Here is a 19,082-nt window from a genome sequence, read left to right on the forward strand (position 1 = left end):
GAATGGACTCTTGGAATACAGCTGAGTTCGATCCTACGCACAAAGAAAGAACTAACATAATTCTTCCTACAACATATCCAAGATCCGAATGGAATTATATTAGAAAAAACAATTAGGATACCTGTTCTATATTTTTTTTAAAAAAAGAATGTAGCATCCTTTTCTTTCCTTTTCATTTTCCGCTCATGGTATCGTTTTAAAATTATTATTATTAATATCATTATTATTATTATTATTATTATTATCATTATTATTATTATTATTATTATTATTATTAGACACTATGTCGATATAAACAAGCTATGGAGTTCGATTCGTGAGTCATTGATTAACCAACGAATTCTCTACTCTGTGTTTATATGTTTTTGCATATAACTTGAAGATCTGTTGCTAACTATTAATCGGCAAAGCTTCCAAAATGTGCTTCCTTCGCTGTGCGTTCTTTTCTTGCCCACTAGAGGCTGTTGTTTCCACAAATATCAACCCCTAAATCAAGTGATTACCTAATCTACCTACGAAGTTATTGATTGTATTTAAACGCAGTTATATATAATTTACGTTCTTTTATGCCTGATGTGCAAAACTTTGTGCATGTAATTTGTTTGTATTGCACCCTTTTCTACATATTAGACTTCTTTTTTTTGTTTTGACAATTCAGTATTCATCCAGGATTTCTCAAAACTATTCTTTCTTTGAATTAGTTTATTTGAACCCCGCCCGAGAAGGTTCACAGTTTCGTTAGCAAGAAGATTCTCCTTCTTATGTGATTTATATGACGACATATGAAACTTCGAAAATATAAACGTTTGTCCTTGGCTAGAATTTCAACCATGTTTGAAGCAGCTGTCATCATTGTGAAAGAAATATCTGGAACTGAAGTATGTGAAAGTCGTAAATATTAACGTGATCCTTTTATTCAAGACTGAATCCACTTAGTTTACACCTAAAACAATGTTTTACAGATTATTTAATACTCCACAGAGCACTTTGAAGTATTGAGCTCCTTAAAATGTGGCTTGAAACAATAAACGGTGTACCTAAAACTGAAAAGAAAAGTCTAAAATCCGAGGAAATTAATAATGGCCTACATCAGCTAAAAAGAAAAAGAAATACTTCTCAAATCTTCAAAGAGGAACTCGGCTCGAAATATCAAAATTCGTTTCTTTTTACGACGCATGTATATGTCTTCGGTTAAGCAATATAGCAAAAAAATTTTTTGAAATTATGTATGCGCATAAACATATAGTGTTAATTTACACCTAACTTTCACTACTGTTATTTCTTCGTTCATATGATGCTCGCAAAACATTTTATTGTTTTATTTGAAATATATTTAAAATTCTATAACAAAACTTGAAAAGTGTTTCAGTTCTTGATAGCGTTATGGATTTCATTAACGCAACTGCAAACCTAACCAACAAAAACTACCAAACGGTCAACTTGTCATATCATAATTTTATATTCTTAACGGTAAATCTGCTACTGGCACCATTCATAATTGGAGGAAACTTCGTGGTTATCAGATGCATCGCTACATTTCCTCGTCTACACACCGTCTCCAACATATTTGTGTCCAGTCTGGCTGTAGCTGATCTTTTTGTCGGACTTCTTGTGATTCCATTCTATTCGATGCATTATTTGGAACTGGAAGGTTTCGCTGAGAGCAAATACACATGTCTTTTTAAATACGTTTTTATCATAGCCTCTTGCGGATCGTCCATATTCAATCTTTCCGCCATAGCATTTGAACGTTTCGTAGCAGTTACTTTTCCATTTCGTTATGTCACTTTGATCACGCACAAAACGGCCAAAGTAATTATTGCTCTTTTGTGGATATACGTCTCCGTCCTCAGCTTAACTCCTCTGTTCGGTTTGAATACCTGGCGACCGGACGTCCACTGCGATTTTTATCAAGTACTTCCAAGGGCCTACATCGTATGGGCTTCTTTTACGACGGTATCCTTTGGCATAATATCCATCACTTTGTTCTACATCCTAACCTACAGAGAAATACGTAAGATGCCACCACCGCCAATGATTCAATCGAAAGAAGCTATATCTCAAAAGAAAAACATACGAGCTACTTATGTGATGTGCGTCGTGTCGGTGACCTTTCTGGTCTTCTGGTTGCCTTATCTTATCGCTGGACCACTCGTATATATACCATCTCTTGACAAACACAGCATTGAACTGATCAAAAACTATGCCCTTTCTTTGGGTATCAGTAACTCTGTTATTAATCCATTTTTATACGGGTGTTTACGGAGAGACTTCGCTGAAGTTTTCAGGAAGTACTTCTCTCTGCCGTGTCTGAAACGAAAACGCAGAAGCGTGGGTCCAGGTTCAAACGGACCGACTGAAAACAGTTTTCCCTTATCTGAAAACTAGTTAAATCTACAACAAACTGGCTAACAATTCCTCGAAAGTTCACAGATATAACCATATATGTTTTAAAGGCTCACGCAGAACATAACTGAATTTATACACAAAACCACCATATTTCATAACAATTCAGTAAGCATACACCAGGAACACGACTCACTCTATAAAAATTTGAACGGAGAAAAATAACACAACCCGTCAGTGTATTGTCATAATCTTCCTAAAGAATATTACTATTATAATTATTATTATTATTATCATTGTTGTTGCTATTGTTATTCCTATTATTTTTTCTGTTGAATCAGTTAGACGTGTGTTCGATTGCCAGTCGAATTACACGCTAAACTGAGCGGATTTTTTCTTATGCGGACTATGTTCCAAGAGAGGTAGGGGTTCTTTTGTATTTCATTTCTTGTTATTTTTTGAGTAAAAAAAAAAAAATTAATACGCCAAACAAACTTTTTTGTTATCAGTCATTTAAAACATAGTAACTTAAGCAAAGTACTTCCCCAAAATTGCAACAAGAAATGCAAGAAAAACAAAACACATGTTAACAATATAACAGACATTTCTAGTTTTGAAAATGCAGAAAAAAAATGCAATTTTCAGACAGATATTTTAACACAAATTTTCATACGATGACACACACACAAGCAGTGTTAACAAGAAAGTCTAACAATAAAAGGAACTGCTCGTTACTTAGTAATGAAAAAAGTTTTAAATATTAGTCGGAAAAAAGAGAACAGTGTAGAACTTTTATTTAAGAAAAAGAAAAAGTATATTATCAATGATTCGTAAACGTGAAAGGGGTTTTCATCTGAAAATAGTCATGATCGATGTATGGAAAATATGGTTTGCATCAATGGGTATATGAGTGTGGGTTTGGTTTTCAATGAGGGTCGGTGAATAGAATAAGCAGTTTCCATTGTATTACTATGACTTGAAGCGCGCCTATGTCTATCTTCAGAGGTAATAAATCAATGCCTTAAAAGACATAGTCATATTCTTTTATTCTTTTTTTCTTTTATTTGTTTCAGTCATTTGACTGCGGCCATGCTGGAGCACTTCAGTCGAGCAAATCGACCCCAGAATTTATTCTTTGTAAGCCTAGTACTTATTCTATCGGTCTTTCTTGCCGAACCGCTAGGTTACGGGGGCGTAAATACACCAGCATCGTTTGTCAAGCGATGTTGGGGGAACACAGACACACAAACAGATATATACATACATACATACATACATACATACATACATACGTACGTACGTACGTACGTATGTATGTATGTATGTGTGCGTGCGTGCATGCATACATACATACATACATACATACATACATACATACATACATACATACATACATACATACATACGTACATACATCGACCCCAGAATTTATTCTTTGTAAGCCTAGTACTTATTCTATCGGTCTTTCTTGCCGAACCGCTAGGTTACGGGGGCGTAAATACACCAGCATCGTTTGTCAAGCGATGTTGGGGGAACACAGACACACAAACAGATATATACATACATACATACATACATACATACATACATACATACGTACGTACGTACGTACGTACGTATGTATGTATGTGTGCGTGCGTGCATGCATACATACATACATACATACATACATACATACATACATACATACATACATACATACATACATACATACATACATACATACGTACATACATACGTACATACATACATACGCACATACATATACGACGGGCTTCTTTCAGTTTCCGTCTATCAAATCCACTCACAAGGCTTTGGTCGGCCTGAGGCTATAGTAGAATACACTTGCCCAAGGTGCCACCCGAAACCATGTGGTTGGTAAGCAAGCTACTTACCACACAACCACTCCTGCGCCTATATAATCACTCCATTTTTTACCAATTACAAATGAGATAATAGACACATTCCTTAATTGCCATAAAGTTTTTACTACTTGATTAAACAACTAAGACTGAGTAATTAACTCAAGTTTTCTGCTCACTTTTGTATAAAATTATACTCATTAGTATTGCTGCGGCGATAATTAGTAGATTATTATAATTTTCGGCGTGGAAAATGATTTTAGGCTTATTATGTACTATTTGTTAGTCACATGGTCGTTTTCTGCAACACGTAAGGGTCAATATAAGAACCACATAGTTTTGTCCTGGAAGTTAAAACTGAGAGTCTATGCGTACGTAGAAAGGCTTTGTTATATCATTGCGTCTCAAAGAATATTTTGTCGGGACTTATGTAGGATATCCTGATGCAATGTGGAAGCAATTAGAAATGATGTGCGAATGAAGGCGGCGAGCTGGCAGAATCGTTAGCACGCCGGGCGAAATGCTTAGTAGTATTTCGTCTGTCTTTACGAAATCAAATTCCGCCGAGGTCGACTTTGCCTTGCATCTTTTCAGGGTCGATTAAATAAGTACCAGTTACGCACTGGGGTCGATATAATTGACTTAATCCCTTTGTCTGTCCTTGTTTGTCCCATCTGTGTGTAGCCCCTTGTGGGCATAAAGAAATAAGAAATGATGTGCGAATGGCTTTTTTTTTTTATACGGCGCCGTTTTTACACTCCTATAAATAATAATAATGGTATTTTTATATAAGCTTAAAGCTTATGGCGATCACCGTGCAATGATCAAGGAAAAATAGTCTAATAAAAGGGCATATAAGCCCTCGACAGAAAAAAGGTGGATAGGAAAGCCTTCCTTTTTTCTATCGAGGGTTTACATACCCCTTGTTTGTCTCCTCTGTGTTTAGCCCCTTGTGGGTAGTAAAGAGATAGGTATTTCGTCTGTCTTTACGTTCTGAGTTCAAATTTCGTCGACTTTTCCTTTTATCCTTTCTGGGTCGATAAATTAAGTACCAGTTGCGTACTGGGGTCGATATAATCGACTGGTCCCCTCCCCCAAAACATTTCGGGCCTTGTGCCTAGAGTAGAAAAGAATATTGTTCACTACATCAGTATACCTTTACGGTTGTTCACCACGTTTGTTTTATATGGTGTTCACCACGATAGACCTTATAAACTTTCATTATATCTTTCAACTTCATCTTGGTTGACTACTGTGCCATAAGTATATCCGTTTTACTGTTACCTAAGATTAAGATTTTAGATGCTTGAAACCTTATTCGATTTCTCGTGAAATTTTTGTTGGTATGGATATATATTTCTTTATTACTCACAAGGGGCTAAACAAGGGGGGGGACAAACAAGGACAGACAAAGGAATTGAGTCGATTACATCGACCCCAGTGCGTAACTGGTACTTATTTAATTGACCCCGAAAGAATGAAAGGCAAAGTCGACCTCGGCGGAATTTGAACTCAGAATGTACGGCAGACATTCGCCCGGCGCGCTAACGTTTCTGCCAGCAGACATTCGCCCGGCGCGCTAACGTTTCTGCCAGCAGACATTCACCCGGTGCGCTAACGTTTCTGCCAGCTCGCCGCCTTTTTGTTGGTATGTATATAATCGACCTGTAGCCTCTGCATCATAATCAACAATGACCGGTTGCAGGCCTTTCTGTGAGTTGGAAAAATTGTGGACAACATTCACCCTTAAACAGCAGACATCATCAACCGATGTTTCAAAAATTTTACATGGATACGTCTACCACCAAACGGAAGTGAATATTTTATGGCACTTTTCGACGATGAGATAGTAAATTTATGTGTATATGTGTGTATACAACTATCAACAAAGTAACAGTCATCTATACATACACATGTACACACACACAGACACGTCTACACACTTTCCTAAATACTCACACACATATGTATGTACATACGTACATACTTACATCATACATACATACATGCGTATAGGCATGCACACATGCATACGCATGTACACATATGCATATGCACATACATGTACACACATACGCACACACATACATGCATGCATACATACATACATACATACATACATACATACATACATACATACATGATGGCTGCCCCTCGTTATCGAGTATGGCCATTGCACGAAGCTTAACTGTTACTGGTGCTGTGATCGAATGTAACTTTTTTGCCCAGCTAAAGATCTACAATGTCTTGTACAGAATTGGCAACTAAAACCTTTACCGGCAATAGCCGGCTGTAGTTGTAACTGGGCTTCATGTACCTTTGCATGTCGTTTAAGTCATCCATATATATCATGAACTAACTGTTACTTTCTCAGATGCAGCACGGAATTTTGTCAGTGAACGGGTCGCAGTCTCAAAGCGACGAAAATATTTAGACAAATTAAATTCAAATGTTAAAGTGAATCTGACGGTTTTTGTATGTTTCTTAAATGGCTTATAAACATCTTCCACGCTGCAAGAGTAAATTTCATTGTGCGAGAAACAAAAATTTCTTGTAAATAAGTATAAAAATTACCCTTAAGAAAATAAGACTTTTGTAGGATTTATTTTCTTTTTGGGGCCCGTTTGGCTCACACATTCATGCAACCCTTTCCGTCGTTTACGGGTTAATAACTTTTGTTGTGTGTAGTTTGTGTTCTAATGGGATAGACAACCAATTGAAAACCATTGTTATTGTTACGTGTTTATTTGCTTTACATGGTACACAGACTCGACTTCAGCGTAGTGATACATTATATACTTTACACACAGTTCACTAACAAAATAGTGCCAAGAGTGGGGATGTAGTTTGGCATACGCAAACACATATATATGAATGTGTAACAACTTTCATTTTCAACTGCTCCCTGTGGTTCAGTAGTCTCTTTGCACCGTTTCTTCTAAGGACATACTCAGTGGTGTAGATAAGATTTGTGCTGCCCAGAGTGGTTCTTCAGTATGTCGACCCCACAACATGAAAACCACCCACGCCCCGAATGTGCAACTTCTTCAGAATGGATCGGTCCTTTCTCCACTTTTAGCTTCGCTAGTGGACGCACAGTGAAACTGTGTTAGATTTATTGAATCTTTTCGATTTGACGGCAGTTTTTCTAGTGGTGTCATATGAAATTGTCACCCATAATTATGACCCTAGTCTTGATCTGTTGCATTTCAATCTGTTTTAGGGTTAGGGTTAGGGGTGGGGGAAGGGTATCTTTTTTTTCTTCAGAAATGTAAATAAACCCAATGTGTTTCTTAAACGAGGGACATATTCATACAGCACAATGTTTTCTCCTCAATAGACGTCATTGATTGGTTGAAATTGCAGAAATTGAAGAAAAAAAAAATATCTTACAAACTATAGAATTTTCTCAATAAAGCCAAGAGAAAAAGATGTTTTATAAACACTTTCTACCAGTATACGAAGTTTAAAAGTGTTTAGTTACGTGGAAATTATTTTAAAAAACTGCCGGTCAAACCGAAAAGATCCGATTTATTGTGTAGTATGCGCTTTTTTTTAAAAATTTCTAGTAGAATTTTATGGAATCTAGATATTTTACGTTCCATTCCAGCCCAATGTACAGAGCCATATGTTATGATTGGCACTGCAGGGTAGTTATGCTATTTAGGCAGATTAAAAAAAAAAATTTTTTCAACTGTCAAAATATTCAGTTTTAATTCTTGTTCGCACAACATTTAGACACACACACACACACACACAGTTTTATTGATATTTCAGCCCGAGTATTTGTAGAAGGCGGAATAGTCCAGTTTTTCTGTTATCTCTCTCCCATTTGAGAATTTATTTTTGTTTTTTGTTTTCATTTTATGCGAATGTGTTTACTGTAACATCACGAAAATCTGTGTTAGTTGGGTATAAAAGAATTTCGTTTCATTGTTTATGACTGGGTTATCACTTACACACTTTTATGTTACTGCCCAGTTTATTGTTACTTTTGTAAACCGTATAAACTGTATTACTAAATTGACTGCGTTTTATGTAGTGTGTGCTATGTAAGTTATGGTATTTAGGCAATCTTTCGTCTCTAGTAGACCTTTCCGTCGATTTCCGTAAAAAAATTTTTTTTTTTTACGTATGGGCTTGCAGGAACTTTTGAAGTAATGAGAGCGAAAGAGACTAAGAGAAAGCGATTGTATAACGAGGGAAATTCTTTTGAAGTTACCGTGCATGGGACGCATTGATGTACATGTGTGTGTGTGTGTGTGGTGTGTGTGTGTTTGATGGGGTGTGGGAGACAGACAGTATGTTGTGTAAGTGAAGTGCTTCTGTTAGTATGTGTGAAGAGACAGAGTAATGTGTGAATGAAAGAGATAACTGAAATTTTTTACTCGGTGTATGTGTATATGTATGTATATTACTTCAAAAGTTCCCGCAAGCCCATATGTAAAAAAAAAAAAAAATTTACGGAAATCGACGGAAAGGTCTACTAGAGACGAAAGATCGCCGGTATTTATTATATTGAGGATGTTCTGTACGTGAAACTTGTGATATTTTATGTATATATTTGTATTTTGTGAGGGCGCATGGCTCAATAGTTAGAGCGTCGAGCTTACGATCGTGAGATTGTGAGTTCGATTCCCCGACCGGGCTGCGTGTTGTGTTCTTGAGCAAGACACTTTATTTCACATTGTTCCAGTTCACTCAACTGTAGAAATGAGTTACGACGTCACTGGTGCCAAGCTGTATCGGCCCCCTTGTCTTTCCCTTGGATAACATCAGTGGTGTGGAGAGGGGAGGCAAGGTTGTTTATGGGCGACTGCTGGCCTTCCATAAACAACCTTGCCCGGATTGAGCCTGGGAGGGTAACTTTCTAGGTTCAATCCCACAGTCAGTCATGACCGGAGCGGGGCTCAATATTTGTATTTTATGTACAATTGGCATGAAGTCACTCGTCAAAATACTCTAGCCTCTGTTCTACATACTGCCTTTTCACTCTACTTTTTCTACAGTAGCCTCTACCCCTCCGAATTATGCACTCTAGTGCCGTCTCCACTCGATCATTCTGATTCACTGCTTCTGATCTCTATATAGTATCAAGCATCGAAGCCCTTTTTCGTTCAAGTCTTTCTTATTAAAACTGGAATTCTTTCCCGACCGATATATATATTTTTTATCTTTAGTCTTCGACTCGTAACAATATTTGTTCGTAACTTCATCGCAGTTTATCTCCAATCGAAGTTCTAACTCGAACCAAACCTCAAACATTTTAACAGACGCATAACTCCTGCTGATGTTGACTCGCTTTTCCAAGCGCCAAAATATTAGCCTGTCGACTTGTTCTGGTCAATGCGTCTTCCTCCAGTCCACCACCTCATATTTCCTCGATGTAGTATCAACTACCTCGCGGTGTACATCATGATGACAAGCGTTATCCATGCATGCCGACACAACCTTCTTGCATCACACTTCGGTCAGAATACCCCTCAACACCAGTAGCTTTCTTAGAAATAACCAAAATGCACAGGAGCTTTGAGAGAAGAACTTCCTCAGGAAACCGAGAACACAATGGAAACAATTCTTCTATGTGGTCATTTCGTTTGATGACCGAGTAGAAATCACTGTATATTAAAGCGATTCAGCATTCAAAAACGAGATTGAAACCTGGTATACTATGGAACGTTGTCAGTTATCAATGGTCGACTTCATAGCAATTGGCTTGATCTAAAGCAGATAGTGGCCCCATCAAAGCCATGTTTATTTCATGCCTCACCTCGAGGTGGAGACTAGTGTGGATAGATCTATTAAGAGTCGCACTTTCGACAAGCGCCAATCTCTTCGCAAACACCTCAGCGAAAATCGTAATCTCTGATTCATGGAAACTTTGAAGTCTTTTGTATATTACTTTCTGTTGTGTGTAGTTTGGGATGGACAACCAAATGAAAACCATTGTTATTGTTACGTGTTTATTGACTATTCATGATACACGGACTCGACATTCAGCGTAGTAATACATTGTATACTTTACACACAGCTGTACTGTTCACTGACAAAATAGTGCCAAGAGTGGGGATGTAGTTTGGCATACGCAAACACATAGATATGAATGTGTAACACTTTCGAAAGGTTTAACATTTGATGTCCCTTGTTCATGCCCTTCTTCAGTAGCACCAGAATCACATTCCGGTTAACACATCTGGAAATGTTTCTAATCAGTTGCCACTTACGATAGACGTCTCTCAAGAGAAGGGCGAATATATCTCACATCTCCCCATAAAACTTGTAAACCATCCAATAACGGTTTCTGATTTAGGCAAAGGCCAACAGTTTTGAGTGGACGAGTTTAGTCGATACTATCGACCACATTATTTGACAGGCATTTTATTTTAACGATAAGGAAGACGAAGTTGAATTAGGCAGGATTTTAACTCAGAATGTAAGCAGTGGGAAGAAATTCGACCATCCAATAATAATTTCTAAGACTGGAACAAAACCATAAATTTTAGGTATTGGTTAGTCAATTAAACCGACCCGAATGCATGACTAGTACTTTTTTTTATCGACTTTGGGATGACAAAAGGCAACATTTACCTTAATGGTATCCAAGCTTAAAAAAACAAAACAAATACCTTTCTAAAACTCCAATCAAATTACATCGACCGCAGGATGAAAAGTAGAAGCGAGCTCGGAACTTAGAACGTAAAGCCGTAAAGAATGGTTCTAAGGACTTTACTAATGATTCTGCCACTGTACCACCAATCTAATCCAATGATAAAAATAATAATTGTTTCTAATATAAGTTCAAGGTCATAAATTTGGAGGTAGGGATTAGTCAATGATATCGATCCTTCCCTAATACCTGATTGATGTTTTATTTTATCGTCCCCCGAAAGAACGAAAAAGAAAGTTGGCCTCGGTGGAATTTGAACTCTGGACGTTAAGAGCCGGAACTAATATGTTCTGGCATTTTGCACGACACTCTACTGATATTTCTAATGGTTTCGTAATTTAGTTACAAAGCAACGTATTGAAGCTAGGGAACATTCGGTTTCATCATCTTCCCCTACCTCCGAGTGAGTTACTGGTATTTATTTAACCGATCCTTATTCATCCGAACTTGGTTTTATCAGAAGATAAATAGCTGTGGTTAAATTATTGTCAAGTACTTCGAGACTCTACCTATTCCGCAAACCCGATTTTGCCAGGTCACTGCCTTCAGTGATTATTGACATAAGTACAAAGCAACACATTTGTGCCATGAGTTGTGCATCCCATTCTATCGACTGACCATCGTCCGTGTCATGCTTTACTTATTTTTATATTGCAACTGGTGAATAATTGTGTCATTAGTCTTACAGGTGTCTGCGAAGGCGCATGGCTCAGTGGTTAGGTGGTGAGCTGGCAGAATCGTTAGCACGTCGGGCGAAATGCTTAGCTGTATTTCGGCTGCCGTTACGTTGTGAGTTCAAATTCCGCCGAGGTTGACTTTGCCTTTCATCCTTTCGGGGTCGATAAATTAAGTACCAGTTACGCACTGGGGTCGATGTAATCGACTTAATACCTATGTCTGTCCTTGTTTGTCCCCTCTATGTTTAGCCCCTTGTGGGTAATAAAGAAATAGGTTAGAGCGTCGAGCTTACGATCTTGAGGTTGTAAGTTCGATTCCCGGACCGGGCTGCGTGTTGTGTTCGTGAGCAAGACACTTTATTTCACGTTGCTCCAGTTAACTCAGCTGTAGAAATGAGTTGCGACATCACTGGTGCCAAGCTGTATCAGCCTTTCCCTTGGATAACATCAGTGGTGTGCAGAGGGGAGGCTGTGTGTATGTGTGTGTGCGTGCGCATGTGTACACACACACACACTACAAAATACACAAGCACGCACACATACACATCTGCACATAAACACACACACTACAAAATACACATGCACGCACACATGCATACACATCTGCGCCCACATGTATACACACACACACACCACACACACACACACACACGTATTGGCCGAGTCCAATTATGATGGCAGACACTTGCCCAAAGTTCCACTTACAACTATCGAACCCAGAAACAGTCGGTTGCGAGCTAAATTTCTTCAGCAAGCAAACATGCCTATGCCCTTCAGTGGTATTAATTTGACCGCTATTTCTAGCAGGCCGAGTGACTGTACAGAATTTATTTCTTCGGTTTATCATCTAAAATGCGTGTCCAATTATCGTAAGTATTGTATTCCTCTGGAACATGTCTATACAGAGTTATGAAAAAAAATTTTTTTTTAAACCCAAGATATAATTCTTGACATCGTTATCAATGACGTTTAAAGATAAATAGATTTTTAATTGATTAAACATTCTCAGAGATATAACATTACAGACAATAAACATTTAACAATAACAGCTTCTGATTTATAATTTAATTAAGTAGTGGTTTATAATTGATTGGGAAATGAAAAGCCAAAGGTGACCAACAATATGCAATGATATTTTGAAGTATTAGATTAATATCCTTGAGTAAACAAGGCCGTATGTAGTTCGCTTGGAGGCGCAATGGCCCAGTAGTTAGGGCAGCGGACTCGCGGTCATAGGATCGCGGTTTAGATTCCCAGACCGGGCGCTGTGAGTGTTTATTGAGCGAAAACACCTAAAATGCTCCACGAGGCTCCGGCAGGGGATGGTGGTGATCCCTGCTGTACTCTTTCACCACAACTTTCTCTCACTCTTACTTCCTGTTTCTGTTGTACCTGTATTTCAAAGGGCCGGCCTTGTCACTCTCTGTGTCACGCTGAATATCCTCGAGAACTACGTTAAGGGTACACGTGTCTGTGGAGTGCTCAGCCACTTACACGTTAATTTCACGAGCAGGCTGTTCCGTTGATTCGGATCAACCGGAACCCTCGTCGTCGTAACCGACGAAGTGCTTCCCATGTAGTTCGCTTAGCAAAAGCGTAGCCGGGTCCTAAAGTTAAGAGGAACGAGCACAGGCAAAAAGGCGTCATGACACATATCAAACAATTTTTAACTCACTTTCCTTATATTACGCGAAATGTTTCATTAGTTATTAGGCGTAGGAGTGGCTGTGTGGTAAGTAGCTTGCTTACCAACCACATGGTTCCGGGTTCAGTCCCACTGCGTGGCACCTTGGGCAAGTGTCTTCTACTATAGCCTCGGGCCGACCAAAGCCTTGTGAGTGGATTTGGTAGACGGAAACTGAAAGAAGCCCGTCGTATATATGTATATATATATGTGTGTGTGCGTGTGTGTGTCTGTGATCCCCCGATATCGCTTGACAACCGATGCTGGTGTGTTTATGTCCCCGTAACTTAGCGGTTAGCAAGAGAAACCGATAGAATAAGTACTAAGCTTACAAATAATAAGTCCTGGGGTCGATTTGCTCGACTAAAGGCGGTGCTCCAGCATGGCCGCAATCAAATGACTGAAACAAATAAAAGAAAAGTTATAATATACGTATTATACAATTACGTATATTATATATATATATAATATATATATATATATATATATAATATATATATATATATATATTATATATATATATATATATATATATATAATATATATATATATATTATATATATATATATATCTTTTACTCTTTTACTTGTTTCAGTCATTTCACTGTGGCCATACTGGAGCACTGCCTTTAGTAGAGCAAATCGACCCCAGGACTTATTCTTTGTAAGCCTAGTATTTATTCTATCGGTTTCTCTTGCCAGAAATGTGTAAGGCTAGAATCTAGCTGGTTCGAACATAAACAGGTAGAATAGTTTAGCTGGATATGGCCGGTTTAAATGTTAAAGGATTAAGTCGGCTAGAAATCTCTATATATATAAACGGCAGTTTGTCTGTCTGTGTGTCTGTCAGGTTGTACCCTCACCCTGACCACGGCTTTCAACCGATTCTGATGAAACTTGACATACACATAGCCAAATGTCATAATTCAAAACTAACGCAGCGAAAATTTTGAAAAGTTCCCCCAGTTCTGACAATAATCGATAAATTCGACATGGGGTCCTAAATCTAAGCTTTTTATATGCAACACATTTTCTGTCGGGAGACAGCTAGGAACATCGTATACATAGAAGTATTCGAGTGAAGAGAAGACATTGCAACCTACACATGCGCCTTCGTTCCCTAGAGGGAAAGAACTAGATTGGGATTAGTCGTTGCCTACTAGGGGCTCTTAAATACCCGGGCAACGCCGGGCTACGCTGCTAGTTGTGCATAAGCCTGATTGACGGATGGTACCTCTTTCCGAGTTATAAATTAGAATGACACCCCAGTTTAACACCAACGCTTAGCCCTTGAGAGACTTTAACACAGTCCATTATAGGGACTGCAAGGAAAATAGTACGTTCCTATAGCGCGATGCTGTGGGGCTGAAGTAAGAATAACATGATTGCAAAGCGATCTTCTTAAGCATTTGCATGTCACTTTTAGCACGAGCCATTTTCTTTAGCTTTAAATCATCCCATGCCTTGTAAGTGAAATTGGGGTTGATGAAAACTAGCTAGAAAACCCATCGGATGAACTGAGTCTGTAATTCGAAGGTCCGAATTTGTCACACTGTATCAGTCCGATTTCACGTGAGATTGACGTTAAGGGTACACTTGCCAGTGGAACTCTCAACCACTTACACTGAGCCATGCTTGGAAATTATGATCGAGATCTGCGCATATACACACACACACACGCATATAGATGTATAAAAGTATACATTATTCTGTATGTATGGATGGAAGCACTCCGTCGGTTACGACGATGAGGGTTCCGGTTGATCCGATCAACGGAACAGCCTGCTCGTGAAATTAACGTGTAAGTGGCTGAGCACTCCACAGACACATGCACCCTTAACGTAGTTCTTGGGAATATTCAGCGTGACACAGAGAGTGACAAGGCCGGCCCCTTGAAATACAGGTACAACAGAAACAGAGTACAGCAGGGATCACCACCATCCCCTGCCGGAGCTTCGTGGAGCTTTAGGTGTTTTCGCTCAATAAACACTCACAACGCCCGGTCTGGGAATCGAAACCGCGATCCTATGACCGCGAGTCCGCTGCCCTAACCACTGGGCCATTGCGCCTCCACTCTGTATGTATACATGCGAAACCAATGGTAACTCCTTGACCGATCATACCTAACAGCATTAAAGTGGTTATGTAGGTGCTACTCTAACGAAGGCGACAATGTAGGTTCTACCCTGCGCCGTTAATCACAATTAATGACAATTGAAATTTTCCTTTTTGGTTTTGTGTGTGTGTGTGTGTGTGTTTGGAGGCACATGGCCTAGTGATTAGAGCAGCAGACTCGCGGGTTCGAATCTCAGACCGGGCGATGTGTGTGTTTATGAGCGAAATACCTAAGCTCCACGCGGCTCCGCCAGAAGGTAATGGCGAACTTCTGCTCACTCTTTCCTCCTGCATCTTGCAGCTCACCTGCGACGGACCGGCGTCCCGTCCAGGTGGGGAACTTATACGCCAAGGAAACCAGGAAACCGGCCCTATGAGCCAGGCATGGCTTAAGAAGGAACATATATATATATATATATATATATATATATATATATTATATATATATATATATATATATATATATATATATATATATATATATATATGTATGTATGTATCACTCACAAGATAATAAATAAAGCAAACGATGACTATTGTAAACTATACTCGTCCCAGATGCTTGACCCTGGGATGAGAAGCGCACAGTTGCAAAATTAACTCCTTAATCACATAGCCATACCTGTACCTATCCATTTATGCCGTTGTGAGATCAAATCCTTTGAGAGTCAACATTACCTTTCATCCTTCCATTCCAGTATCATAAAAAAAATACCAAATCTATGACACGTTGGTATCGACAACTTCTCTTTGTTATTCTAACCATTAATCAATCAGTTTTTAATTAATTTATTTCATCTGTTTTTCTACATAATTCAGATTCCTGCGGTCAGTGGATTCAATGTAAATACCATTCTTTGAGACGGTACCTGAAACAGCTGGAGAACCTACCAAGTTGCCCATGTGTCTTCCCGAACCTCATGTGGCACAACCAGTTATGGGACGAGCAAAGAGAGTCATATTTCACATGGGAGATCGCCAGTTCACCTGCCGAACGCAGAGACATCTACAGGCCGGGTGCCAAATTCTGCATACGTTCGCTGCTGGAGCCAGGTATGATAACTCTTGCTGTGCAACATTGCTGCTACGATGTAAAGCAAAGACTCATTACACGCGGCAGGGCAGCTGGAACCCCGAACCTCATCAGCCCTCAGATCTCCTGGGAATTACACAAGAAAGTTGACATCCTACCATGGGTCCTCTGCAAAGGTGATTGGTTGAGGTCAGTACCGTGTTTTATACTTTTTCCTTTTATTGTTGTTGTTTTTGTGGAGGAGATGGAATTTTTTTTTTTATTCTTTATATTATTTTTATAGGTTTCATTCACTGGACTGCGGCCATGCTAGGACTCTGCCTTCTTTTTTCTTTTTGTAGGAGGGAACTACAGACAATTGCGTCAACCCCCCACTACTTTATTTTATCAACTTCAAAAGGATAAAAGACAAAAAGGGCCTGGGTAGGATTTGAAATCCGAACATAAAGGGACGTTAGCAAATACAACCATCGTTTTACATCTACTTCCCATACTTGCATGGGTTAGACGACTTGTTACTACACTCCTAGATGAATCAGAACTCTACATCTCGTACACAGAGTTTTATTTTTGGCTTCGTTTCTATGACTAGATGCTGTATTTTACATTACAGAGTGTACTTAGTGCATTTTTTCATATCACAAGCACTAGGGAGGTTATTTTGCTTTTGACAAGACTAAAGGGAGAGGGCTTGTTGATCCCTATTTTTACATTTTGATGTAACAGTGACACCAGAGGGAATAGATGTGTGCAGTGGCAGCTCGTAGACAAAATTAGTAAGGGTGCTGCTTCAGGAAATTTTTTAGCCATTGTTTTAATATTGCGTAAAAGGAAACAAACATATAACAAGGAAATTTATATATAAACTTGATCGGTTCGTTTTTAGCCACTGCTGGGTAGTGTGTTTAATTTATTCACTGAACACGGCCGCGAATTCCCCCTTGTTTCTCAAAAATCTCCACTAAATCACAAAATAAAGGTGGAGAAATGTGTCCTATTTTTCAAATCCTGGTAGCAACATTGTATCTGGAGACAGGATAATAATCTAATTCTACACTTTATCACATTCAAGAATGTAAACACGTTTTTAAGCACAACACATGCAGAGTCTAAAAGAAACACTACTTTTCACCAGCACATCGGGGTCGGCATTGCATGGATCACAGTGTTTTTTCTCCCTAGCGTGAAGCTTCTTATCTCAGACATGTGTGCATGTGCACAACAGCCTAACACCGTGTCGCTGGAACTGTGAAGTGTACAGTTCTATACAAGGATTTTTGTTCTTTTTTTTTCATAAACCAGGGGATAGCTGTGGAGACACATGGTCTAGTGGTTAGAGCAGCGGACTCGCGGTTGAGGGATCGTGGATTCGAATCTCAGACCGGGCGATGTGTGTGTTTATGAGTGAAACACCTAAGCTCCATGCAGCTCCGCCAGAAGGTAATGGAGAACTTCTGCTGACTCTTTCACCACAACTTTCTCTCACTCTTTCCTCTTGCATCTCACCTGCGACGGACTGGCGTCCCATCCAAGTGGGGAACCTATACGCCAAGGAATCCGGGAAACTGGCCCTAATGAGGAACAAGAAGAAGGGGATGGCTACTAACATTAAGCTTAAGGATTATATAATGTACAAGTTCAAAGAAAGAATCAAAGAAAAAAGGACTAATCATATAGAATGTTATAGATAATATCGAGTGGAAATAGGGGATGCTGCAAGTTCCGCAGTGCCTATACACGAGCTGTCACTGGGTGTGTGAGATTATAATGTGACACGGGGTGGTTAAATGGTAAGAGTGACTAATGAGTATCATCAACACAGGTTCCATTCCCAAGGCATTAATTGGCTCAGGAGCCTGGTGAAGCCTCCTGGCTTCCCAGACCCCAGTCGAACCGTCCAGCCCGTGCTAGCACAGAAAACGGACATTAAACGATGATGATGATGATATATATATGTGTGTGGAGGCGTGTGGCTTAGTGGTTAGGGTGTCAGCATCATGATCGTAAGATTGTGGTTTCGATTCCTGGACCGGGCGACGCATTGTGTTCTTGAGCAAAACACTTCATTTCACATTGCTCCAGTCCACTCAGCTAGCAAAAATGAGTAACGCTGCGATGGACTTGCGTCCCGTCCAGCTGGGGATCACATATGCCATAGAAACCAGCAAACCGGGCCCATGAGCCTAGCTAGGCTTTAAAAAGGGCACATTTATTTTTATTATATATATATATATATATATATACTTTTGAATATTTTTCATTGCTTTTATCTGTTACTAATATCCAATTCCTCTTGATATTCTCACTGCAGATATCATCAGATGGTACCACCAAACAATGCAGTGAAATGTGAAGAGAATCCCAAAGACAGAGAATTCTACAATCAAATTATGGATTTAAGAAATATATAATGATCTTTTTTTTCAGTATAAATAAATAAATAAAAATGTATGCATTGTTAGTGTTTATATCTTTTATGTTTTCTTGTTTCACTTAATGAACTGTGGCCATATTGGGGCATCACCTCAAAGACTTTAGTTGTACAAATCAAACATAGTACTTATTCCAGGACTTATTCTATTGGTCTCTTTTGCAGAACTACTAAATTATGGGGATGTAAACAAACCCATACAGACTGTCAAGTAGTGGTAGTGACAAGCACAATGAGGAAGTAAACAAACCAACACAGATTGTCAAGT

At 39.0% G+C, this 19,082-nt stretch overlaps 2 protein-coding genes across 2 annotated transcripts in view; both read left to right on the top strand.

The window, feature by feature from the left end:
• LOC115217423 overlaps positions 1-18,849 on the top strand; it is a 74,111-nt gene extending 55,262 nt beyond the window's left edge. The window contains exons 3-4 of the mRNA XM_029787121.2: positions 16,170-16,572; positions 18,695-18,849. Of these exons, the coding sequence (XP_029642981.1) occupies positions 16,170-16,572; positions 18,695-18,794 (503 nt within the window). The 3' untranslated portion in view covers positions 18,795-18,849. The remainder of the gene's footprint in view (positions 1-16,169; positions 16,573-18,694) is intronic.
• Positions 257-2,628, top strand: LOC118765383 (adenosine receptor A2a-like). Its single transcript, XM_036507345.1, has one exon. It carries the CDS (start codon positions 1,384-1,386, stop codon positions 2,386-2,388), a length of 1,005 nt encoding a protein of 334 aa, XP_036363238.1. The 5' UTR covers positions 257-1,383; the 3' UTR covers positions 2,389-2,628.
• Positions 18,850-19,082: the final 233 nt, after the last annotated feature.

The sequence above is a fragment of the Octopus sinensis genome, linkage group LG11 (genome assembly GCF_006345805.1).
Source record: "Octopus sinensis linkage group LG11, ASM634580v1, whole genome shotgun sequence".
Taxonomy (NCBI): Eukaryota; Metazoa; Mollusca; class Cephalopoda; order Octopoda; family Octopodidae; genus Octopus; species Octopus sinensis.

Coding starts and splice junctions, on each gene's coding strand:
- LOC118765383 (XM_036507345.1), top strand. CDS start 1,384: ATGGATTTCATTAACGCAACTGCAAACCTAACCAACAAAAACTACCAA.